Source organism: Lichenostomus cassidix, chromosome Z, assembly GCF_008360975.1.
Source record: "Lichenostomus cassidix isolate B80296 chromosome Z, HeHo_3.0, whole genome shotgun sequence".
In the NCBI taxonomy this organism is placed as follows: domain Eukaryota; kingdom Metazoa; phylum Chordata; class Aves; order Passeriformes; family Meliphagidae; genus Lichenostomus; species Lichenostomus cassidix.
In genome coordinates, this window is record NC_139511.1 from 22,201,577 (window position 1) to 22,227,819 (window position 26,243).

At 44.9% G+C, this 26,243-nt stretch overlaps 1 protein-coding gene and 1 pseudogene across 1 annotated transcript in view; one reads left to right on the forward strand and one right to left on the reverse strand.

Annotated features, from left to right (window-relative positions):
* Nucleotides 1–12,533, forward strand: part of TRIM36 (tripartite motif containing 36) — a 33,741-nt gene extending 21,208 nt beyond the window's left edge. Inside the window, exon 10 of the mRNA XM_085041810.1 lies at nt 3,050–12,533. Coding sequence (XP_084897936.1) covers nt 3,050–3,404 — 355 coding nt within the window. The 3' untranslated portion in view covers nt 3,405–12,533. The remainder of the gene's footprint in view (nt 1–3,049) is intronic.
* On the reverse strand, nt 7,922–23,863 carry LOC146424506 (uncharacterized; annotated as a pseudogene).
* Nucleotides 23,864–26,243: the final 2,380 nt, after the last annotated feature.

Sequence of the window (26,243 nt, forward strand, 5' to 3'; positions counted from 1 at the left end):
CTCACTAACAGGGACAGAGACAAGATAGGGATGTTTAATGTGTTATTGACCTTGATTTTCAACACCAGCAATGGGCTTTGGGGGTTCCAGAGCTTGAGGACCACATCTGTGAGGATGATAAACTCCCAGCCAACCTCAAAATTTTCCAGGATTTGATGTTCCACCTGACTCCCCATAAGTCTGTGGGACTTGATGAGATTCATCCTCAGGTACTGAGCTGCCTGATACCATTGTGAGACCTCTTCAGAGGTACCAGTCAACTGGCAAATGTTGTCCCAGTTTTCAAGAATGGCAGGAAGGATGTTGTCCAAGTTTTCAAGAATGGCCTGGTAACTACAGGCCTGTCAGTCTCCCTTCAGTGACTGGGAAATTTACAGAAAACAGTATTCTGAGAATTACTGAACAACACCTGAAGGACAAAGCAGTCACCGGGGAAAAGTCCTGTTTGAAAAGCTTACTTTCTTTTAATGACAAAGGTAACCCACTGAGTTGACCAGGGGAAGCCAGTAGGTGTAATCTCTTTTGATTTCAGTAAAGCTTTGATGGTGTCTCTCACGGGATCCTTCTGGAGAAGCTGTCCAGTACACAGATGGGTAAACACATCATGTGCAGGGTGAGCAACTGGATCACAGACAGGCACAAGTGGTTACAGTGAATGGGGTGACATCACACTGGTGACTGTAACTGGTGGGGTTCCACAGGGCTCCATCCTCAGCCCTGTGTTCTTCAACATCTTCATAAAGGACGTGTACACAGAACTGCAAGGGTTACTAAGCAAATTCACAGATGATGTGAACCTGGGTAGAGCTGTTGACTCCTTTGAGGTCAGGGAAGCCCTGCAGAGAGACCTCAACAAAGGAGAGGACTGGGCAATCACCAGCCATATGAAATTCAACAAGGGAAAGCACTGGATTCTGCACCAGGGATGGGACAACCGTGGATGTATAGACAGACTGGGGAATGAGAGTCTGGAGAGCAGAAATGAGTGCAGGAAAGGGACCTGGGTGTCCTGGTTGATGACAAGATGAACATGAGTCAGCAGTGCCCTGGCAGCCAGGAGGGTCACTCATGTCCTGGGGGATATCAGGCACAGCATGGCCAGCTGGGCAAGGGAGAGGATTGTCCTGCTCTGCTCTGCACTGGGGCAGCCTCACCTCCAGTGCTGGGGGCAGTTTTGGGTACCACAATATAAGAAAGATATTAAGCTGTTAGAGAGCATCCAGAGGAGGGCCATGAAGATTTTGAAGCGTCTGGAGGAGAAGGAGCAACTGAAGTCACTTGGCTTGTGCACTTTGGGTAAGAGGAGACTGAGGGGAAGTGGAGAGGCAGAGACTGATCTCTTCTCTTTGATGACCATTGACAGGACCCAAAGGAATGGCACAAAACTTCCATGGGAGGTTTAGGCTGAATATTTGGAAAAGGTTTTTCACCCAGAGGTGTGGTTGGACACTGGAGCATGCTCCCCAGAGAAGTAGTTACAGCACCATCCTTCCAGAACTCAAGAGGTGTTTGGACAATGCTGTCAGGCTCATGGTGTTGACTCTTGGGGTTTTTGTGTGCAGGGCCAGGACTTGTACTTTGATGTTCTTGTTGGTTTCCTTCTAATTCAGGATATTCTATGATTTTTTTACTCCACAAGTTTTTTTGGGTGATCATGTGGTGTTGCCTGTCTTAGAAAAATGTTTTCTCCAGTTGTGGTGGTTTTGATTGGCCCAAAACATCAGTAAAGTATTTTTAACATCTAGGAGAAATTTGGACCCCTCGGAAACTGTTGTGGTAGGCCTGGGGAGGTGTCTGAGGAGTGGGGTGTGGCACAAAGATGGCTCCTGTGTGTCCTGAGTGCAAGTTCTGGAAGTTTTTACATCAAGTCCAGCAGAGCCAATCTCTGATGGCTCTGAAGGTGATGGACGTGCTACCGGCCAAGTTTGAAGTTTGGGCCAATTGGAGGTGCTGGTTACGCCTCTGTGAAAACATATTTAAGAAGAAATCAAAACAAGCAGGCACACACTTCTTTCACTTCTTTGTAATTGGAAGAGGAAGAGGTGGAGGTGAAAATATGTGAGGGAGAACAGCATGGAGATTGCCAAGGTCAGTGAAGAAGGGGGGGAAGGGGTGCTTCGGTGCCTGGAGCTTTCTGCTAGCCGTGGTGAAAGCTATGGGGGAGCAAGAAGTTTCTCCTGCAGCCCATGGAGTCCATAAGGATGCAGAAATCCACCCACAGCCCACTCCAGAGGAGCAGGTGGATGCCTGGAAAAGACTGTGAACCAGTGGGAGTCTCATCTAAGAGTTAAAACTGCAAAGGCCTTGACTGGGAGAGAAAGGCCTTGCTCCTGGCATGGAAGCAGCCTAGCCTCAGCTCAGGAGAGGCTGCACAGCACCTTACGGACAAAAGAATTCATGTTGCAGCAGAATTTCGGGTGGGATGTTGCTCATGAGATTGGACCCATGCCAAAGAAGTTCCTAGAGGACTGTCTCTCGTGGGAAGGACACCTGGCTAAGTAGAGAACCTCTTTTCCTGATTGGACTGACCAGAGGACCCCTCAACCTGCCTCTGTCTGTGTTGCTGGTTTGGAAAGAGGGAAGGGGGGTGAGTGCAGAAACTGCTTCTTAAGAGGGTGGGTGTGAGAGCAGAAAAAAACTGTCTGAAGAGAGAGAGAAACAAGTAGAAATAAAGAGTATTTGTAGTAGAAGAATTGTAGTGATGAATAAATTTGAGAATCTGCTCTGTGGACTGAAAAGAGACCCTACATCCTGCCCCCCTACCCAGCTTGTTGATTGTAAAGGAGGAAAGGGGGTGAATACTATAAGTTCGTAAGAGGGAGGGGGGGAGTGAACAAAATAATGTATGAAAACTTTATTTTTGCCTTGCATTTATCCTCCTATTCTGTTAGGTAATTAAATCACCTTCTTTGCAACGTTAAGCTTGGAGCCTGGTTGCCGTCTTTTCGTGTGTCCTCCTGGCAATGTCCTATCTCAAATCCATGACACCAGTTCACATCACTGATCCCACTTCAGAATTTGACAAAAGCACGTTTTTTTTCTGTTGCAGGTATGAGCAAGACAGCGGTCATGACAGTGGGAGTGAAGATGCCTTCTTTGACTCATCGCAGCCTTGCACATTGGTCACTTTAGGCATGAAGAAGTTCTTTATCCCTGCTACTCCTGCGGCTCCCAAGGATCCAGCAAGCAGAATCCTCCCCCTGCCATCGTGCTTGGGCATTTGCCTTGACTGTGACAGAGGCAGGGTAGGGTTTTACGACGCAGGCCGCATGAAGTGCCTGTATGAATGTGAGGTGGATTGCTCTGGCATCATGTACCCAGCATTTGCTTTAATGGGTGGGGCAGCAGTGCACCTCGAGGAAGCTGTGGTAGCCAAGTACAGGGAGTACCACGACGACATCTAGGGCGGTAATCCTTTCCCATTGCTGTTCTGAGATGGAAAATGAAAGCGGAAGAATTCTACCTTAGTTTTCAGTCCTGATTAATTATATTCTACCTGTGTGTTGCTCACAAGCCTCTGGCCCATGATTTTTTAAAATAAGTGGTCCAGGCGCTTCCTGCACCAGAGGAATTCTCCTGCCTTTCTTGTGATCTGTGCAATGCTGTTCTCCACAGACTGTTTTTCCTGGGGGAAGCAGGGAAGAAGTCTGACTAGCAACCAAAATTTACTCTTCAGGACTAGCAACCAAAATTTACTCTTCGGGGTAGAAATCTGCCTTTTATTTAACTTAAATCCTTACATGGTCAGTTTTGTATTTAATGAAGTCAAAGCTGACAGTGTGTGTATGCCATTCTCCTTTTAAGAAATCTGCCTGAATGCCTCTGTGGGGTCAAATGCTTTCCAGTTAACCCCTGAGCACCAGTTGGGCCTTTCAGTACAAAACAGCATTTAAAAAAATATAGTATAAAAGAGGAAGAAATCAGAAATGGTGTTGAACATTTAAGTTATACTTGGAATGACAAGGGTAAACTTTAATCTGATTGCATGTTGTATACCCTTAATGTGATTGTAAGTTAAAACTCAAGTTCTGACACTCTGTGTCATATAGTTGGTGGCATAATGGTAAGTTTCTTTATTCTCCTAGGCTTTTACTATAAGCTATCTAAAAGAAAGTGCAATTGTACCTTAAATGTCAGAATTTGGAGTCAAAAATCAGAAATGTTTGCATGTGGGAATAGTAGTACCAGGTATTTAGGCAAAAGCAAATGAGTTACTGACATGAGTAATTGTATGAGAATTAAAAAAAAAAATCAGGTATTTCTTTTAATACTTGCTTTTATAGGTTATTTTTTTTTATCTAGTAGCAGCTTGGATTTTTCTTAGTAAGAATGTTAAAAATGCACTGATTAAGTTTTGAGACCTAATTTCTGCCTTAAAGGATGTCTCCCTTCAAACTTCAGTTCCTCTAATGTTAAAAATTGTATTACATAGTAGTTTTTCACAGAATCATAGAACCACAGAACAGCTTGAGTTGGAAGGGACTTTAAATACCATCTAGTTCCAACCGCCCTTGTCATGGGCAGGGACAGCTTCCACTAGACCAGGTTGCTCAAAGCTGCATCCAACTTGACCTTGAACACTTCCAGCGATGGGGCATCCACAGCTTCTCTGAGAAGCCTTCTCCAGTATCTCACCACCCTTATTGTCAGAAATGTATTCGTTATATCCAATCTAAATCTAACCTCTTTTAGTTTAAAACCATTGCCCTTTGTCCTGTTTCTCCAGGCCTTGGTAAAAAGTCTCCCCCTTTCTCTCCATCTTTCTTCCAAAGGCTTTTTATATATTAAAAGGCCATAATAAGGTGTCTTTGAAGCCTTCTTCATGCTGAACAACTCCATCTCTCTCAACATGTGTTCACAGGAGAGGTGTTCCAGCCCTCTGACATTTTTTGTGGCTGTCCTCTGGAAACACTCTGTACTGGGGGCCCCAGAGCTGAATGCAGCATTCCAGGTGGGGTCTTGGTAGAGCAGAGTGACAGAATTATCTCCCTTGCTCAGATGGCCACTGAGCAGCTCGGGATGCTTTCTGTGCTGCAAGCACACATTGCTGGTTCATGGCCACTTTTTCAGCCACCAGATTGCCCAAGTCCTTCTCTGCAGAGCTGCTCTCCATCACCCAGTCTGTATTGATACTGGGGATTAGCTGGATCCAGGTGCAGGCAAAGCACAGCACTGGGAGGGCTGTAAGCTTTACCTCAGTCAGACCCAATACAATCTCCACCCTTTATTCCATACCATTTGTGTCATACTCAGATCCCATGGAATCTATGTATCTTCTGATTCTTCCATGATATGTATTTTCTCATTACTGGAATCCTTTCTTTCCCACACATACACCTTAAACTACATCGCTAAACTATCTCTATACCAAGCATACACTCTTTTAATTAACTACTATTGCCTGTTCTTTCACATCCTCCCGGGTCTCCATTCCAGCAGGATGAGGGGTCAGGACAGGAGAGGTAGTAAGCTTGATGGTTGGGCACTGATGCCATCCCAGCTCATCATCTCATTCTTCTTGCTCCTCACAAAATTCCTTCGTCAGTTCATATCACTCCTGCTACTTCACCTCCTGCAGCATACAGTTTACACCATAGGTTATTCTTACCCCCAGGTTAAATCTCCTTGAGGCACACTCCAGGTTCTTTCCATCCTTCTGTGCTACCCACCAAGTACACCCAGGTCCTTGGGCAAAGACAATCCCACAAATGGGTTTGCCTTTTCCCATGAGGTAAGAGATCCACACTGACTTCCCCAGCCATTTCCCACTGTGCAGTGCAGGGACCTTGTCTCCTTCCACAGTGTCTAAGGGCTTAGTTTGGGTAGGACCAGGGCGGTTTGCAGATCCCCTCATGTTAACCAGCTGAGTGGCTTCTGCTAAGTTTGTATCCCAGCGGCTTCCATGTCCCATTACCTAATGCCCTTAACATAGTTTTCAGGAGCGATTATATCTTTCAGTCTTCCCAGAGCCCTGTGGATGGTAGGGAATGTGATGAATCTACTTAATGCCGTGTCTCTTTGTCCAGCAGTTTGTAAGATTGTTCTGAGAATTAGTACCATGGTCAGACTAAATTCTCTCTGGGGTTCCATGTTGCCACAAAACGTGTCTTTCAAGACCTGAGATCGTGTTCAAGGCAGTGGCATGGTTTACCGGGTATGTTTCCAACATGATGATTGTTGCCTCTACCATGGTGAGGATATAACACTTGCCTTGGTGACTTTGTGGCGATGGCACAGTGTAATCAACCTGCCAGGCCTCACCACTGTGGAAGCCCAGCCATCACCCTCTGTTCCAGAGGGACTTCACTCATGTGGCTTGCTTGATGGCAGTGTCTGTTTCACATTGGTGGATAACCTGTGTGATGGCCTCCACAGTCAGGTCCACCCACTGGGCTATGAACAACTCACCCTCTCTTTCGCAATCTAGGTCCACCTAAGCCATCCCAATTTTGGTGGCATTATCTACCCGTTCCACGGTTTTGATGTTCCTCAGTTGCACAACTTCTGGGCACATACGCATCTCCATGATGTACTGTTAGATTCAGGTTTTCTACCTGTGCAGCCATGTCCTGCCACAATGCAGGCCTAGGAAAGCTTGTGTTTCCTTCTTATTAGCTGGTGGAGACATGGTTGCAATTTTGTCAACCACCTCTGGAGGCACATGATGGCATCCCTGCTGCCATTTTATTCCCAAGAACTGGATCTCCTGTGCACGTTCCTTTACCTTACTTTGTTTTATGGCAAGCCCAGCTTTCAGAAGAATTTGGATTATTTTCTTTACCTTCTCAAAAACTTCTGCTGGTGTATTGTCCCCCACAATGATATCATCAGTATATTGTAAGTGTTCTGGAGCTCCACCCTGTTCCAGAGCAGTGGGATCAGGCCATGGCAGATGGTGGGACTGTGTTTCCACGCCTCAGGCAGCTGGTTCCGGGGGTATTGGACACCCTTCCAGGTGAAAGCAAATTGTGGTCTACACTCTGCCACCATGGGGAGTGAGAAAAATGCATTTGCAGTGTCAATTGTGGCATACCATTTGACTGCTTTTGACTCCAGCTCATATTGGAGTTGAGCCTGTCTGGTACGGCAGCACTTAGAGGTGGCGTGAGTTCATTCAGGCACAGATAGTATACTGTCAGTCTCCATTCCCCATTTGACTTCTGCACTGGCCATATGGGACTGTTGAAGGGTGAGTGGGTTCTGCTGATTACTCCTTGGTTCTCCAGTTGACAAATTAGCTCATGGATAGGAGTTACACAGTCTCGGTTTGTACGATACTGCTGCCAGTGTGCTGGCCTGGTAGCAATTGATACTTTTTGGTCTTCCACCTGCAGCAATCCTACAGCGAGAGGCCAGGCAGGGTGGATAACTGTTTGATCTTCTCTGCATTCACTGTAGCTACACCAAAAGCCCCACTCCTTCAGATCTTTGAAGTACTCTCTTCTGAGGCAGTTGATGCCAAGGATACAAGGGGCCTCTGGGCCAGTCACAATGGGGTGACTTTGCCATCTGTCCCCTCTTAAGCTCACCTCAGCCTCTATTACAGACAACTCCTGGCATTCCCCTGTCACTCCAAAGATCCAGATAGGTTCTGCACTCTTGTGCCTTGATGGCATCAGTGTACACTGTGCACTGGTGTCTACTAAAGCCTTTTACTTCTGTGGATCCAGTGTGCCAGGCCATGGAATCCACACAGTCCAGTATACCCGGTCATCCCTTCCCTCCTCCTGGCTGGAGGCAGGGACCTTCTATTCCTGGTCCTCGTTGGAGTATTCACTATCTGACCTTTGCAATGCCCAATCAGGAGTTCCCTCACCAGGGTTGTAGGAAATGGTTTAGTTTTCCTGTATCTGGGAGATTGCTGATTGTCTTCTGGTCTCTCTGTGGCAGCTACACTGAAGTCTTCTTGGGTGGCCTCTTCTTAACAGCTCTCTTCCTGAGCTCTTCTCAGTTTACAGACACAGCCTTCCAGCCTAGAGGTGGATTCATCATCCCACTTCCTCATGTCCTCCCCCTGCTCACGCAGAAAGAACTAGAGTTCCTTACATAGAGTGTTCTTGGGGCTTCCGTTCCCTCTGACTGGGGTAGCAGAGGACTGATCTCTTGGACTGCCCCTAAAAGCTGGAGTACTGGCTCGTAGGGATGAGCAGGTACCCAAAGTTTCTTCTACATTTTGGAGCCAGGAGGATGCAACCTCTGCAGCTGGTGTATCCATTTGCGGGTAGTACAGTGCTAGCAAGCTGCCAGAATATAATGCAGGGGTGCCTTGAACCACCTTCCTCCACAAGGCAAGTGTACAAGGGACGTCCTCTGGATCTTTAGAGACACTCTCATTCTTTAGATCACTATAGACAACTTCCAGCACTGCTAATTCCCTCAAGTACTGGATACCTTTATCTGCAGTGGTCCACTTCCCTGAGGATTTCACAAGACCTTCTTTAAATGGATATCTTGCCCTCACCCTTGAGAGAAGCCATTTCCAAAGGCTGCAAATTGCTCCTTCTTTACAGTTTCCTCTTTCAATTTCTTCATCTGTACCAAGGGATCCCAGCTGTTGGGCTTCATGACCTTGTAACTGCTGGCTGTTGACCCCATTATCCCAGCATCACAGGAGCCATGCAGAAATCCACTCCCCTGGCTGGCAGCTGTAGCCTTTTCGCAAGTCTCGAAGTTCTGATGAGGTCAGGAACCAAGTAACTTCAGTTTCCTGTTTCACTTGCCTCACTCCCTTTGATTTCTTTGCTGAAGGGCCTGCCTCTTGATCTAACTCCTCCTTTCCTACTGTTCCTTGTCCTTGTCCTTGTCCTTGTCCTTCTCCTTGTCCTTGTCCTTGTTCTTCTCCTTCTCCTTCTTCCCTTCGTAATCAGTGGTATGGGCCTGAAACTTGCCTTGTCCATTTTTTTTGTTTTCACTGCTGGGGCAATTACTGTAGTTGCTGTGGTTTGTGTCCCTGCCTCAGTCACACATTTTGTGTTCCTCCCTCTACTGCAGTCCTCTGGGATTATTGAACAAAGGTTCGGTAGGCCCAGGCCAGGCCCCACTACAGGGCAAGAAGCTGCTCACATTCATATCTGTAAACGAGACATCCTTCTATCAGTCCGCAGGCCAATTTGTTAGGGTCACTTACCTCTTCAGGAGTAAAGTCCCAGGCAATGGGATGTGTTAACCGCCCTAGGAATCTGCCCAAATCTTTTCACACAGGAACTGAGTGCCTTGGGAGATTTTAACAACCCAAAGGTTGTTTCCTCTTGTACCAGGATGATGAGAAATTCCATGAATTCCACAGTGTAGCAACAGTATTGGCTAGTATTAATAATATCAGACAGCTTATATAACGATTGGCAGTGACCATGGGAGCCTGCAGTAAAAAAATCATCCCTATGCAAATTCAGCCTGGTGGAGAGAAGGAGTTATATTCATTCATAATCATTGTTTGTTTCAACATGTTCCCAGACTAAGCAAAACAAAGATAAGCGGTGTGGCTGCCAAAGGCCGTGTGCCACACAGGAGCTAACTACTCGAGAAATGATACTGACAATTACTAGAGCATGCAATACATACATATTTATAAAACTGCCTTTATCTGATCCCTGTTAGGGTACCAAAAGAACTGTAGGGGATTGACTCTGGCTGGGTGCCAGGTGCCCACTAAGTCACTCTATCACTCCCTTTCCCTCTGGGACAGGGGAGAGAGTAAGATGGAGAACAGCCAGCAGGGTGAGATAAAGCAGTTTTATTACAGGAAAAGAAAGGAATAAGCAGAGATTTGTGCACCTATAAGCTAAAGGAAAAAAAAAGGTCAGTCTCTCCTTCCCATTAGCAGTGATGTTCAGCCAATTCCCGGGAAGCAGGGCTTCAGCAAACGTAATGGTTACTCTGAAAAGTAAACACCGAAAACTCACTAATGCCTCCCACTTGCTCCTCTCTCTCTTAGCTTCTCTATCTTTGCCAATGTCATATGGTATGGAATATCCCTTTGGTTGATTTGGGTCAGCTGGCTTGGTTGTGTCCCCTCCCAGGATCTTGCCCACCTCCATCCCTTTGATGGGGGAAGGAATGTCAGAGGGATAGCGCTGCTGGGCAGGAGCCAAAACACTGGTCCCATATCAGCACTCTTTCAGCTACTAATGCAAAGCACGGCACTAGGAGGGCTGTGAGCTTTACCTCAGTCAGACCCAATACAGTGATCTTACTGGGAATGGAGATGGACTGCCTCTCTTTATAGAAACCTATATACGAAAAAAAGTAGGGTGCTTTGCACTGTTGACTTGTGGAAAAATAAGGATCTAAAGTGAAGGATGTTTCTGATAAGTACTTGGTGCTTTCTAATTTGGGGATATGCTTTCTAATTTGGGGATATGCATTGTCATTTGGGGATAGTGTTGCATCTTGATGAATGTGTGTGAAATATGCTTACTAAGTACATGTATACAGCTGTAGAGCTGTAAAATGGGACCTGAAAATCACAATACATTTAAGTGAATGTAGGTCATAATGCAAAAATTCCGTGGGCTTTGCTGTCTGAACTGTTGTACTGATCTGACCTGGAGTCCACTCCTCCCAGTGTCCTTTCTCCTAAGCCTCTGACTGGTGGCTGCTGTTAGAAAAAATTGTCAGAAATGGTTGTCTCTCTGCCAGTGTGAGTCAGACAGCCCTTTTGGGGCTAGAAAGGCCCAGCAAGGGCAACTTCTTGTCTGGATCTCACCTGCAAATGTTTCTGTCTTGATAAGGCTGTGTGGAAGTGCACTCCACAGATTCAGTGTGAGTTGTGTGAGAAACACTTTGCTGTCCCAGGCAGCAGGTGTGAAATAGGGGATATCTTCTGGAATTTTCTTCTGCGGGAGAAAAGGCAAGTTGTCCCTTACTAGTTAGCCATTTGGTAATTTCTTCTGTTTTAGATGGTTATCATCATAGCCTTGCATGTCTGTCATTCCCTCCCTTTCATCTTCCCTCTTGCTGAATTGAAGCCATTGCTCTCTTCTCGCCTGCTGAGACTGACTGAACAGTCAGCATAAAACACTCTTGTTGCTGTGAAGGATGACCAAATTTTGTGTTTTCCTTCTTTCTGTAGCCCTAAAACCATATTTGCCTTTTTTTGGTTGATACCTACTACCAGGCTGATGATGATCCATCTTCTGTAGTGTTTTTCTTTCAGTCCTGATGGTTAGCTGTGCACATAGGGTTTTCCCCACCTGGTGTACTGTTTTGCATTTGTTAATGTTGATAATGCTCGTTTGCCTAGTCACTGAGTTCTGAGGGCCTTCTGCAGCTCTTCAGTCACTTCTAAACTTGGATGTTCCCGAGTATCTTCATCAGTAACAAACATGACCATTTTCTTGTTTGTTTCCTTTTCTAGGTCTTGGAACAAACTAAGTTGTAGTGAGACTCAGCAGATCTCTCTCTCTGCAGTTAAGGTTTTTTGTTCCTTCCACTTTTTCCCCCCCTTCAATATTTATTAAATCACAAGTCAGGCACTGAAAACTCCTACATTAGTATACTCTGTTGAGTAGGTGAGTCATGATCTTGCATGTGTGAGCACAGCAGTCAGACAGACACAGGAGAAAGGATTCTCACTTCAGTAGCTGTGACTTCTCCGCTTGTATAATTGGAAAAGATCAGTTCATCTACCAAACCAAGTATTGGCTTAAAGCTAAAGATTGTAGGGCTGAACCTTCTGGTTTGTTTCCAGACCAAATCTCCTTCCACAGACAAATGTTTCATTTTTTATTCCCATGTTTCAGAAACTGGTCTAAATTAGAGAGTTTATGTTATGATTAGCACTTCACATTTCCACATTTAGATTTTTTTGTAAGCACCTGGATTGAAATATCCAGACCTTTTGTTACTTTATGGCAATATTCATAAATGGAACACCCTATCGTAGATATGAAGACAGTGTCTCAAACTCATTGATTTGAAAAAGAAATAATAAATTTAGGGGCTTTTTTCTACTATAGTTTAAATTAATTAAAGACATGTTCTGCTATGCAATTACTTACTCTACTGGACAGAATCTGATGCTATTTAGAACATTTATGTACCTTTTGATATATCTGTATTTATCTCATTCTGAGTTTAAAAATTGATCTGGCTTTTGGTGTTACTTGAATACTTAGTATGCATTCCAGACAGTACTCTTTGGTGCCTATTCCAGCTTATTAAATAAAAAACACACTGTCAAGAGGCACTGATGACACGCTGTGATATTTTTTCTACTACCATGGAAGTATCAACTTTCAGAAATACAGTTCAGCAGTACTTGCCTATCCAGATAATTATTTTCTCAAGTTTCTCCCTATGAAACAGCACTTTACAATGTAGACTAAGCTAAAAATGGTGTGGTATTGTGTGGATCTTTGTGCAATATAGCTGTTTGGTGACTGTGGTGTGACTCGCAAAGCTTCATGCAGGTGTGAATCGTGTAGAGACATTTTAGATATCTAAAGCTTTAACAGAAAGGCCTTGTTTGAAAATATTCTGAAATGTAAAAGTAATGTCTTGGGTTTTTTTAAATAAAAGCTGAAAATACAGTATCTTAGTCGTTCACATTATTACATTCCAGCTCTGAAGTACCCTGGTTGAAATAATTTTTCTTACAATACATAACAATAGGTGACTTGCAGGGAGAAAGCACTGCGTTGGTTCTCAAGTCTGCCCATATACCACTACCTCTGATTTTAGGAGGACTAAAGAGTCTAGTTTGGACTGACTGCCAGGCTTTTACTTGAGATGCTGATGTTAGGAACTTGACTGCCTGAGCCTCCCTCCCCAGTCAGGGAATGAAAATGTGCACCCAGAAGGAACTTGGCTCTGGAGCATTTTCAAGGGAACCTACCCACTTCCAGCAGAGGAAACAGATGGTCTTAGCTATCCAACCTGAACAGCTCTGCCCAAAGACTTCAGGTTGTGTGGACCTGCCTTACTCTACAGTTCTGAAAATTGGTGCCACTGCTGAAATCTGCATTCCTTTCTTTCAGTCAGTGTTTACATTTGTTGATGCTGTTGTTTGCAGGACCTTTTAAAGTTCCAGCTTCTGGTGGTTGCTGCCTTCAGACCAGCTCTGTGTGTGCCTGCAAGCAACAGAGGCTGTATTCACAGGGAATCTCCTGTGAACTGCGCCAGTGCAGTTAAACATGCATATGTTAATGCTTTTGGAGAGACAGGCTGACACTCCTGAGAAAACAAAAGTACTGAAATCAAGAGCAGTATTCTGCTGAATTTCCCCAGGAACACAGAATAGTTAAGGTGGGGAGGGACCTCTGGAGATCATCTAGTCCAACACCCCTGCCCAGGGAGGGTCACTTTCATGGTTTAGGAATGGTATTCCTCAATTAAGTGTTCCCACTTGAACACCCCATACATGTGCTGCTCGCTCTCTTCCTTCCCCACTATGGTGGCATGGAGAGGACACTTGGTGGCACAAAGAGATCATGGGTTGAGATGAGGAGAACTTGCTTGAAACAGCAATGAAATAAGAAAATAGCAACAACAGGAATACTAAGAGTGTACAAGACAGGTGAACCACTGGCATGGATTGCTCAGCACGTGGAACCCGGTGCCACCTGAGGGCACACCCTGCACACCTCCGTGGAAAACCCTCTGCCCCTCTGTCCCCACTGAGCAGGGTGTGAGTTGGTATAGAATAACCTGCCTGTGCCCCTCCTGGGTGCTGCAAAAGTTAACCCTGCCCTGATTGGAACCAGGACATTCACCTAGAGCCAGGGAGAAATGGGAGTGCATCCAGGTGGGTTTTGAATGTCTCCAGTGATGAAGACTCCATGATCTCCCTGGGCAGCCTGTTCCAGGGCTTTCCCACTCTCAGTTTATATTCTTCATGTTGTGGTGTAGTAGTAGGAGCTGTTCTGGGCCTTCTAGGCCCCGGCAACTTGGCCTGCTCTCTCTCCTACTCCGCCCTCCGGCAAGCTCAGTCGACCCCGGGTCGAACCGCCTCGCCCCATGGCAGAGGGTCGAGCCTAGCGGCGGGGAGGGAGCAACTGACCTCTTGCCCCCGAGAGTAAACACAGTCCAGAGAGGCTGCAGGTCTCCAAGGCTCAGTTTATTTGAAGGGATGCTGAAGCGGTAACCGTAGAGGACCCGCAGGCATCTGGAGTCACGAGGAGCCCAGGACAAGACACGGGACACCAGCCCTGAGCGGCCAAGAGGCACCACAGGCCACGAGCAACGGGGACAGGGGTCTTTATAGAGACACGGGGTTTCCAGGGGCGGAACAGCAGGGGCGGAGCCATCGGGAAGATTGGCAGGCAGGGGAGCAAATCATATACAGCAAGGGCGGGGTTACACGGCAACCAATGAGGGAGCGGCAACAACAGAACCTTCTAGGAGGGGGTGGCAACAGGGGAGGGGAAAGGCAGGGTAGCACAACTTTTACCCCATAAACGTGTAACAAACTTTCCGGGGGAGGACTGCGGCAGCCCAAGCCTCTTCTTCAGAGCCCCCGGAGAATGCGTCCCCTCCTTCTGGGAGCTGAACTGCATTCACCGCTGGGCCTTGAGGCTCTGAATCGGCCATGTCAGGCCGACGCACGTCCACATTGTGGAACTTGTTGTGTTTGATTTTATGGCCTTTGTTCCTGGTCCTGTCAGAGAGCACCACTGAAGAGTCTGGCACAATCCTCTTGGGCGCTTACATTTGAGATAGATATTTGTATTTATGAGGTGCCCTCTCAGTTTTCTCTACTCTGGACTAAACAGGCCCAGCTCCCACAGTCTCTCCTTATGAGAGAGATGCTCCACACCCTTAATCATCTTTGTGGCCCTTCCTGAGCCCTCTCCAGTAGCTCCTTGTCTTGTCCTGAGGAGCCCAGAGCTGGACACCACACTTCAGATGACGTGTCGCTAGGGCTGAGTAGAGGGCCAGGATCTCCTCCCTATTGATGTGCTGGCAGGGCTCGTTTGAATGCAGCCCAGAATTCCATTAACCCCCCTGGCCACAAGGGCACTGCTGTCCCATAGTCAACTTGTCAAACACCAAGACTCCAAGATCCTTCTCCACAGAGCTGCTGTCCAGTAGATCATCCCCTGACCTGTGCTGGTGCAGCCCCCTACACTTGCCCTTGCTGAACCTTGCTAGGTTTCCCTCCACACAACTCTTCAGCATATCAAGGACTCTCTGAATGGCAGCGCAGCCTTCTGGTGTGTCAGCCCCATTTTCAGATCATCAGCAAACTTGTTAAGGGTGCATTCTATACCTTTGTCCAGATCATTGATAAGTTGAACCAAGCTGGATACAGTACTCATCCCTGAGGAATGCTACTGACCACAGGCTTCCAACTGGATTCTACTCTGCTGACCCTTTAAGCACTGCCATTTAGCCAGTTCTTGATCCACTTCACTGTCCATTCCCCTAACAAACATTTCCTGAGCTTACCTACAAGGCTGGTAAGAGATGAGAAGAGGACTTGGGTTACTGATAATTTCCACCTGCCTCAAAAGGGCTTTATGATCGTCTTTGATCCTGCCCATTTTTTGGCTTGCAGCACAGAAAAAGTAGTATTTGGTTCTAGTCCATGCTCTTGGCAAGTTGGGGTGCTCTCTTGGCAACATCATGGATCTTAGCATGGATCTGGTAGGCAGCACAGATCTCGTGCCTCTCTTCATGCTGGCAGATAGCAGCTGCAACGTCCCTTAATAGAGAGCTGCCCACTCTGAGCAAGCTTTTGATTTGGTTGCCATCCTCAAGTCTGTTGTTCAAAGCTATAAATGACAGGTTTGTTTTTTGATTGAAATTTAGTAAAGCAGACAGAAGGGTGTCTGAGGAAGCACTTGAAATGGGCTATGAAGAATATTCTGAGTATCCCATCAGCACATGAATACAGTACTGTCTGGTGCTTCCCAGGGTGTTTACCATCAGGGGGAACCCGAGATGGTTCATGGTCTTTGGCTCAGCTCCTGCTCAGCACCAAGTGTCTGAAAGCTTATTTTGAAGTTCAGAAAAACAAATGGTGCATCTGTATGAGAGAGAATTTCAGTTTGCACTGGAGTCTCAAATTAGAAAGAAGTGGCTTTGACTTGGCCTGAAGGATATTTCTAGCTCCTAGGCAAAATAGTAAGGTTTTTGTTTATTTATTGCCCAGCTATAAACATTGCACTGGGAAAACCCAACTTGCCTGAAAGGATCCATTTGTTTTAGCAAGGCTGCCTGGTTTGACAGGCTTAGCCCTTGTTGTTAACCCTTTTATTCCTCCTGTCTCCTATACTGCATTTGCATGAGAGAAGTGTGGGGGCTCAAACACTACAAAAAATACTTGTCTCAAAAACTGATTTTTTTCTGTCTCTCTTCTGCTCTATCATACTCATATCACCTCCACTTTCATGCAGCTAGTGGATTTCCTGCTCTTTTCTCAGACCTGAGAACAACTACAGCAGCAGCATCTTCTGCTCCTCTGTTCACTCTGACTGATGAATAAAGGAAGAAAAGCGCAAAACCAGAGCTATATTTAAACCTGTGAAATGAAGGTGGAGAGAAAGTGCCCTGGGTAGAAGAGAAAACATTCAACTTGGTAGGAAAAATAAAAAGAAAAAAAAAGGAGAATTTCGGAAGACAGGAAAATAAGTATTTTCTTCCTCAGACTCTAAGAGAGACCACTCTGCATGGGTGGTTGAGTGGGGAAGGGGAGGCAGACAGGCAGAGGAGGCTCCCACTAGTGCTGCTAAACATGGACAACTCACAGAGCAACTTGGCTTATTGTACAGAACTGTTTCTGGGGTTGGTAGCCCACTGCAACCTGGTGGGCTAAAACAGCGGAATGTGCAGTATGTTTCTCCGAGTTTCTTCCTATATGTTATAATGTGCAAATGACTTTGTTTCTGTCTGAACTTAAATAAAAAGGTTATATTTAGACTCTGTCTGTATTAGTTGATTTAAAACATGTCCATCTCCAACATAAATGTTGTCTTCATATCTATCCATCCTTTCTTAAAAAGAGAACTGTGGCATAATTTTCAAGCATAGAACTTATAATAATTAATTAAATGAGTCATCATCCTTTGCTATATAGCATGTCACAAAACCACTATAAACTGGTGGAAGAAAAAATCTTTTGAGAAATAGTCTTATAAGTACTCCTACAAAACCAAGGTAAGCAATGAATGATTATTAAAATTGAGAATTCATTTGAGAAGTCAATTCACAACAAAATTGCAGGGATTTGAACTAACTACTTGGCTAGAGAAAACGTTTAATTTCATTTCTCACAGAACCTACCTATACATAGACATCTTGGGTATATGTATTTATATTTGTGTTTAAGTGCATGTATCTTTTTTTCCTGGAAAGTAACTTGACTACTTATGACATTTTTAGGAAGATCAGAAGACACTGGGACTTCCTCAAATAATAATTGTTCTTAGGACCATCTTTACTCAGGATTGTGCATACTGCTGGGTTAAGTGTGCTCACTGCAGCCAGGTGTTAAGATTATCAAGGTGACAGAGGTCAGTCCTCTCCTGTGCACGTGGGAGTATACAGGATGAAGACACTGTTTACCCGAGACAGAAGGACCTGGTCAGTGCTGGTGGTGCATCTCCTCAACCTGTCAACATTAAGCCAGAAGAAGATGTGAAGGTGTGGCATTGTACCCCAGTGGAGCTGGCAGGATTACTTTTCCTCAGATTTTTCCTCACCAAACCTGCAGACAACACAGGCACTTGTCAACTCCCTCCCGGCCATTTCTTGGGACTTACAGTAAGACTCTAGAGTTGGGAATGATGGTCAGGATCACCGTTCAAGCTTGATTCCTACATCTCTGCCTCGGCAGACATTCTCTGTGGCCATGCCCACAGGATGCCCATTCATGGTCTGGAAGGAGCTTTCTTTGTGATCTGCCCTGGAGCTAACCAGCAAAGGAAGCAGGCATTCCAGACTTGAGCTGATTTTGTCACTTCTTTCCTCATTTAGGAGATGCTATATATCAGATACCCCCTGACACTCCAGAGTATTTATGCAGGTGTGAATTCATTCGTTCTGGTTTTATTAAGACTTTTTCCTGCCCTATAGGGAAACAGACAAAACCCTTACAAAAACTAAATGTAACCTAAAGTGTTGATTCATCTTTTTCTTTTTTTTTGATGACAGGAGCTCATTTTAGAGAGCTATTGAGACAGAAAAATAAGGATGGAGAAGGATAGGACTGGGACTTGTTAAGTGAGAAAAGAATAATGTACAGTACCCTGCTTGCACTATTTTATTTCAGAGCACTTCGTTTTTTTTCCCAGACATAAAAAAAGAAGAAAAATATATTTTCAAGACACTAGAAAGAAAAGGATGTACCAGTAGGATTTTTCTCTGCAAATTCTATTTGTTCTCTAAATACCTTAATTCCCTTGCAGATTCATACTTTTTTTTTTTAAATCATTTTTTTTACCTTACAGAGTTTGTATTTCGTCAGGCTGCATATTTGTCAGGCTGGCCAGCCCTAAGCCCACCCAGTTGCCCATGCACTGGCCAGCACCTGGCAGGCACAGCACCCGCAGTGGTGCATTACTGCTGCAGTCCGAGGGCAGTGGCACACAGCATACAGGTTCGTGGTGTAAATGCATTCAAGAATAACCAAGCTTGAGTTTATCTTCCAGCATGCCTTTATTGACTTGCTGTGGGAGCAGTGAGCACAAGAAGACACATCATCTTGTTGAGCCTTTCCGTGGGGCCCTGCCACGTTTTTTTTTTTTTAGTTGGGTTTCAGATGCTGGTTTTGGAGCAGAGTGAGCAGATGCCCTGGCTCCTTATCCCGGTTGCTCTTGCTCTGCTGTTGTCCATCTGTGGGAATGGTCACTGTCCCTCATGAAAGGAATAAGGGAGTGTCTTTACAAACAAATGGCTGGTAAGATTAGACCTGAGTTGCTGGTAAGATACGACCGATACTGAGAGATAGAAGAAACAATGGAAAGGATTTCCATAGGAATTTCCCTAATTTGACTTAGCCTAGACTGTGTTAATAAGCTACAAGAACAGAGACACAGAAAAAGAAGAAAGGGGAGATGTGTATCAAGGGGATCTGCATTAGGGGATTAGGGGGGATGTATATTACGCGGGGTCTGCATTAGGCATTCCGGGAAGTCTGTACCTCTCGAGTACCTCAGCCAGTGGGGAAAGAGAGAGGGAAATGCGGCCGGGAATTAGGATGAAAGAGGCTGTATCCTCTAGCAATTGGAGAGAGACCCCATGGGAAATGCCCATGACCTCTCCCTTTACTCATGAATAAAGTTACAGGACTCCTCTGTCTCCTTTTTGGACATAAACCTCTGGCATTTGTGGATTATTTTTCCTGACACTCAGAGTTTCAGCTCTGCCTGCCCAGGGACCCTTCTGTCTTCACTAACACTGAGGTTTTGCCAGTTTATGAAGACTCCCCACGATGCCATGGTGTGATCCTCTGCTCTGGGAAATGCGTGCCTGAGCTAGCTCCAGGTTCATACTAATAAAGCCAATTGCATGTATTGGTGGGCCTGGAACACATAATAGGGCAGTAAGGAAGAAATGTTGAAATATTTTTAAGAATGCATAGTCAAAACATATTGATGGATAAGTAGAAACAACAAAAGTTAGGAGAGATGGGCTATCTGATAGCACAGTAGCCATCAGCAATATTTCCTGGGAGACAGTCTGAGCCTTCTTTGTTTTGCTTCATGTACAGTCAGTGTGTGCTTTGCTTTGTACAATCTGCAATCTCACAACTATCCATTTAGTTCTCAAGGGAGAGGCAAAAGATTTACAGTTGTGTGAAGTGCTCTTTACCTGAGGACCAAACTAGGCTTTAGTGTATTTTCCAGTGCTCCTGATAGCACTGGGCTGTCCTCAACAGACCACACAAGAAATGCAAAGGCCCAAGGGCTGACTGCTTTGAAGCAAATCCAGGAAATCGTTCTTCTCCTTTGAAATGCAAACCCAGTGGCAAAGCCATTGTTCCAGTGGCTGCCTTTCTGCTCCCTTTGATATGGCACATACCATGTAAATGTATGCTAGAGAGTGACACTCAAAAGGCTTTGAGAAGCAAAGGATGAGAGGAATCACATCCTAATTTTCCACAGCTGTTATGCTAAGCAATACACAGCCTGTTGAAATGGAGTTCAACAAGTAAGTCTGCAGAGACCAACTTGTTGGTAGTTAAGTAAAAATTTTGCATCTTCCCAGTGTGGCTCAATGGATGATTATACTTACTGTTTCACTGTTCACCTCAATACTGTTCACATGTGCAATGTTTTTGCTGTAAGAAATTTAGGCTTTGCTTTGCCAGCTTCTATGCTGAGAAATCTGCTCAAAGTTCTTAAGTTGTAACTAGGGTGAATTCTGATTTGAGAAAAATGCTCTTTAGCAAGACAAGAAAAATTTCTTAGTCCCTAGTTGCCATTTGTTCATGTTGTGGATTTAGCAAAAAGTGAATTTTTTACACTTGATTATTTCTTTTTAAAATGGTACAGAACTTTTTTCTCCCTATGATTCCCTCATCTGTTGAAGAGATTTTTAAAAAAGAGGGTTCTATTTAAAAGAAGCAAATGAACAAACATACAATTTTTTCTTATTTCAAAACAAAAATGTATTTTGTTTTTCAAAGGAAAAAAAATTAAGTGACCTATGAATTTCATCTTCCTGAACTGAGGCTAAGAAAGTAGCTATCTGATGCAGACATAATTATTACTCCTTTTCAGTGCAGACAGGATTTTATCCATGTTCTTTAACCCACCATATCTATCTTTATGGCCTGAATTTATCCAGTTTCCAAAGCAAGTTTAGGTTTCATTCACACATTTATTTTGTGTGTGACTAAGATGTTCAGCCCAAATTGGCTGAAGCTATGAAATGGGCTTTGTTCCATGGATTGCTGAAGTAATAGATCAGAAGAAAACAGCTTTAAGCCAAGATGCTGAAAAAATGAGAAAAGAATATGGTTATTAATTTTGCAGAAAGATTAGGTAGTGTTATAGCCTTGTCATATGAGATCCTGCCAATTTTACTTCTCTTTTCTGTAACTACATTATCAGAACATTTTTATCTCTCTGCTCTTCTCCTTATAGAACGTTTAGTCTAAATGCTTGCAAAATATTGTATATGTTGACTTAAATAGTGGTAGAAATAACAGATAATTAATGCTAGTTTGCTTTCTTTAATGGGTAGAACTTTCTAACAAAGTGCTAAGACTACAATATTGCAAGTTACCAAACTGTTGAAGAGGAAAAAAACCCTGTTTTACACCTTCATTAACAAGCTTTAATCTGATCCTTGGGTACTTCATTTGCCACAGTTAACTTAAAAGTTAAATTAAAAGCTTCTGATTATTTAAGTTTTGTGTTAACTTTGTCATATTTAATTATTAAAAAATATTGCTGAATTCAACGGAGGAAAGAAAAACACACGTGTTCAGCCTCAATAGAAAAATACCAAATAATCTTTCTCATTTTGAAACACAGCTAACCCCCTCCAGGAAAGCTCAGCTGTCCTGTATTCAAGAAAGAGTACTCTACTGACGAAATACAGACTGATAATTTCCTTTTGCAAAACATCTTCCCCATAATGAGGCTGTCAAAGACAAAGCCAAGAAAATGGAACAAAAACAGTGTTGAGAAGGTAATTTAAACATGTCTTCCTTGTATTAGTTTCAAGATCTCATCACTGCACTTCCATAGTTCCATAAATTCCAGAACATATCCTGAAAGAAGCCAAGAACAACACATTTCATTAAACTTAAAATTAGTTTTCTGCTGGAGAGATGCAGATATATGCCTACACGGATGTCACAGAATGGTGAAGATCTTTACTCACCAACAGACATGAAAGCATATGTATAGCATATTCAAAAGAAAACCTAGGTTCTTGCAAACAAATAGACTTCTTTGTGTTTTAAAAAAAATCTCTGCTGTTTCCCTTCTCCCTCACTTGCATGTTTTACCTTTCATTACATGACCATTTTTACACACACTGATGACAGGTGGTTGGACTTTCAGCCTCTGAAATCATGGCAGTTAGTAGTATCATCTCTGCTTCTGCCTAAACACTCAGGTTCAAGGTATTTCTTCAGCTCAAACACCTGGCACTGTGTAATCTGTGCACTGCAGACATTTGCCTGGTTGGTTTTTCACTACCATTTTCACTACCAGTCTGAAGCCTGTGGTTTTGTGCAGACAAGCAGCTGAGCTTTAGATCTGTCTCTTCTGTTTAACCTGATGACAGATCATGATGCCACAAAGAAAATCTGATTACATCATGTAAATGCCAAGGAAGATGCATTTTAATTTGGAGTGCCATGAAAGGCAAGGGGGCTGGCACAAGAAAGGGGAAAGTTCGGAAATATACCTGCTTAAATGTAAAACCTGCAACTGAAATTAATACAGTGCACTGCTCAGTCACTTACGGGATTGCTGTAGGTTGTAGAGATATAGATGTGTTAATTTGTGTTACATGGATAGAAGAAGCTCTCTGTTAGGGTGTATTTCAATGAAGACAAATATAAATTCACTACTATAAAAGCAAAGCATTTCTAGATGTCAGTGAGGGAAAAAAGGAAAATGTACTCACAAGGTCTAAACCTGGCTATCTGAATAGTCTGTGCCAAGGAATGTCAGTTAAAAACTCTCTTGCTTTAGAGCATATGATATTTGCTTCAACTTCGGTGTGTCTGGCCATCCATTTGGATGAGATATGTGGGGTTTTAGGAATGTGACCTTCCAGTGACCTTGGAAGGAGTCATGTGAACAAAGCCTGCGGCCCAAGATGGCTCTTGCTGAGGAGCACCCGAGATGAGATCCTAGCGTAAGCAGAGCCAGCTGTTCCAAACTGTGATTCGAGGGAACCAGCCAAGGACCTGGGAAGCCCAGCGGCAGGTCTGTGAATGTAGCGGGAATATCTGTTTAGCAGCGAGGGGCGGCAACCGGATCTATTGGCTCAACTCCCGTGCCCAACCTAACTACAAACCAAATCAAACCAAACCAAACCAACAAAACCCCCAAACAACAAACACTGTCCAAAACATAAACTGAAAGGAATAAGGAAGTGTCTTTACCACCTAACGGCTGGTAAGATAAAACCTAAGTCTGCTGGTAAGATAAGACCGATACTGAGAGATAGAAGAAACAATGGAAAGGATTTCCATAGGAATTCCACTGATTGAATTGCCCAAGACTGTGTTAATAAACTACAAGAAGAGAAACATAAGAAAAAGAAGAAAGGGGAGATGTGTATCAAAGGGGTCTGCTTTAGGGGGGATGTGTATTACGCGGGGGTCTGCATTAGGCGTTCCGGGAAGTCTGTACCGCTCGAGTACCTCAGCCAGTGGGGAAAGAGAGGGAAATGCGGCCGGGAAATTACGATAAAAAGAGGTTGCGTCCTCCAGCAAATTGAGAAAGACCCCATGAGTAACGCTCGTGACCTCTCCCTTTATTCATGAATAAAGTTACAGAACTCCTCTGTCTCCTTTTTGGACATAAACCTCTGGCATTTGTGGATTATTTTTCCTAACACAAACCAAACAAAACAAATGAACCGACCCCAAAGCAGAGCAGCCCCCGCCGCTTACCCCGCCGGCCTGGCGCGCTGTGGCGCGGCGCTGCCGGCAGAGGGCAGCACTGCACGGCGCCTCTGCCCGCGGAGCCGCCGGGGGTGCGGGGACAGGACGGGGACAGGGCGGGGACAGGGCGGGGAGAGCGCGGGGACAGGGCGGGGACAGGGCGGAGACGGCTAGGGGACAGCGCGGGGACAGCGCGGGGGGACAGGGCCGGGAGAGCGCGGGGACAACGCGGGGACAGAGCGGGGACAGCGCGGAGACAGAGCGGGGACAGCGCGGAGCCGCCGCTGCCGGCCTGGGAGCGCAGAGGGATCTCACTGCTGTTCTGCCAGGGGAAATAGGCACCTCCATCTCCCGGGAGCACTGCCCAAGCAGCCCGGCGACGGCGCCCGCAGAGCAGCTGCAGGGCTAGCGAGCGGCAGCAGAGGCACTGGCTTGCCGAGTGTCACCTGTGCGCTCACTGCTCGCCTCGGCCGGATGCCCGCGGAGATGCCCAGCCCTGTAGGAAGTGCCTGGGGTCCTGCAGCCCCTCCAAGAGCTGAGAAGAGAAATTGCTTTGCCAGCAGGTTCCCACACAGAGAGGAAGACAGCAGAGGCTAAATCGTTGCTGAATTGCCAAAGAGCTGCCCAGTCTTTGCTAACCCAGGTTCCCCCTGCAGAAGTGCCACAGGCGAATCTGTGATCTGTGTCGCTGGCAAAGCTGGGCACTGTCCTGGTGTGGCCATCTGTGGGCCATCTAGGTGTGATGGGAGATGCAGGATTACCACCCCTGCACCCTGTCTGCTTTTGTTTCCCTGGTCCTTAGACAACTGCCGCAAAGTGCAAGAACAAATTGCGGGATGTATACGCTAGGTATGTATTAGGTATGTATTAGGCAGGATAAACACATTAGGCATACATTTTACAGGGGTAAGAATCTGCCTTTCTAGCTGATCGGAGTAAGAGAGAATTCAAAGGCTAGCCAACAGGCTAGCAAACACGTAAGACAGATGTAGTGAAATATAATGGAGGAAAAAGCACATGTTCACTTGGCAGTGCTGAGGAGCAAGCCTATGCACAGAAAGAGATTTCTACCTGCATTTTGTTGATACATTTACTAAACATGCTCCAGACTTACACTTCTGATCTCTTTAGAAATGCCAGAAGCACTCAGCTTTGTGCCACCATTGCAGGAACAACTAAAATGGAGTGCTGCACTGGGCACTAGGTCTGTTTGCTCAACTGCTGGACCAGCAGGTGATCAGGGGCTGCTTGTGTGAGTACAAAAGCCCACCAAAAAGATTACACATCTTTTCCTGAATGAGTGCTGAGTTTTGGGCATGCTTTTGAAACACCTTTTTTTTTTTTCCTGCTTAAGATTAAGTTTGCACAGATGCCAACTACCTTCCCTTCTGCATCCCTCCCATGTTTGTAGTTGAGAGGCAGTGTTCTGTTCCGTTCACAGTGCCTATACAATGCCTCTGCACTGCCTTTGTTTCCCCAGCCCTGTGCAGGGGGACAATATGGTCTGTGGGCAGCAAGTCACCCATCTTCCCAGGTGAGATGAAGCAGAGCCTTCCTCTGGCTCAGCTCTGGTTGTCTCAGCTGGAGACTCTTCATGGCATATGTTCACTACATTCCCATAAGGACATGCAGCTTGTTCTAGTACGGAACACTCGATTTGCAGGCACTTTGTGTCCGAGACTATAAATAATTGCAAACCCAAAGAACTTGGAGAAGATCACACTGTCATTTCTTAATCTGGTAATGAAACCATAGGTGGAAAGAGGAGACAACACCCATTTACACATCAGGCTTCTCAGTCTAGAGGACATTTTAAAAATTTGTTGTCTAGATGGGACTGTAGCTATCTAAAACATTTCCTTGGGTATCTGACTGTCTGAATCTCCTACTAAGGAACACAACTATTCAGCTTTGGAAAGGAGACTTTCCTTTGTCAGTGTCTACTGACACATGTATCAGCAAGAGTATCTCTGATTTACTTTCTTTTATGCAACACATGAGATAATTTTCTTCCATGATCAGCTTAGTAAATATTTCCTTTATAATGAAGAGCCAAATACCAGAATAATTCATGCAGAAGGGTCTCAGCCATGGTATGAGGTGACCACTGATAACTATGTCCTGATACAGAGCAACCTAATGTGTCCTTAACCTTCTTAACCAGAAGGGATCTGTGGGGCACCACATGGGAATTTCCACAGACTCCAGAGAGTACTGGTAGTGTCCTCCTCTCCTGCAGCAGCATGGCTTGCCTGATTGAATTTTATATATAATGGAGTTCAACAAATCACATTTCTATGCAGAAATTTCCCATATTTTTAGATATCTTTATTACATTCTTTCCTTCTTTGTCCTTTTTATGTACAACCCTCTCCTGCAAATTCTTTAATCTAAAAGTCATGCTTTTGAGCTTGCTGATTTCTTCCCCCATCCTCACCATGCTTCTAGTCCCTCTCAAGCAGCTCCTGTTTTTATGGAAAGACAGCTCCAAAACTGAACCCAGAGCCAGGGAGAGCAGGCAAGGGCTTCACATCTCATATTTGCAAGCATGTTCTATAGAGTCTGAATTAAATATGTCTGTTTTCTCACACTCTTAATAGCTTCTTGTCTGTAAGTTTCAGCAAATATATGTATTTTTTTTCCTCAAAGAGGAGAGAAAATTAATTTAAGAAGGACAGTGCTTCTCTGGGGGCAGTCAGAAACTTTCTAGCTAATTAGACACATGGAA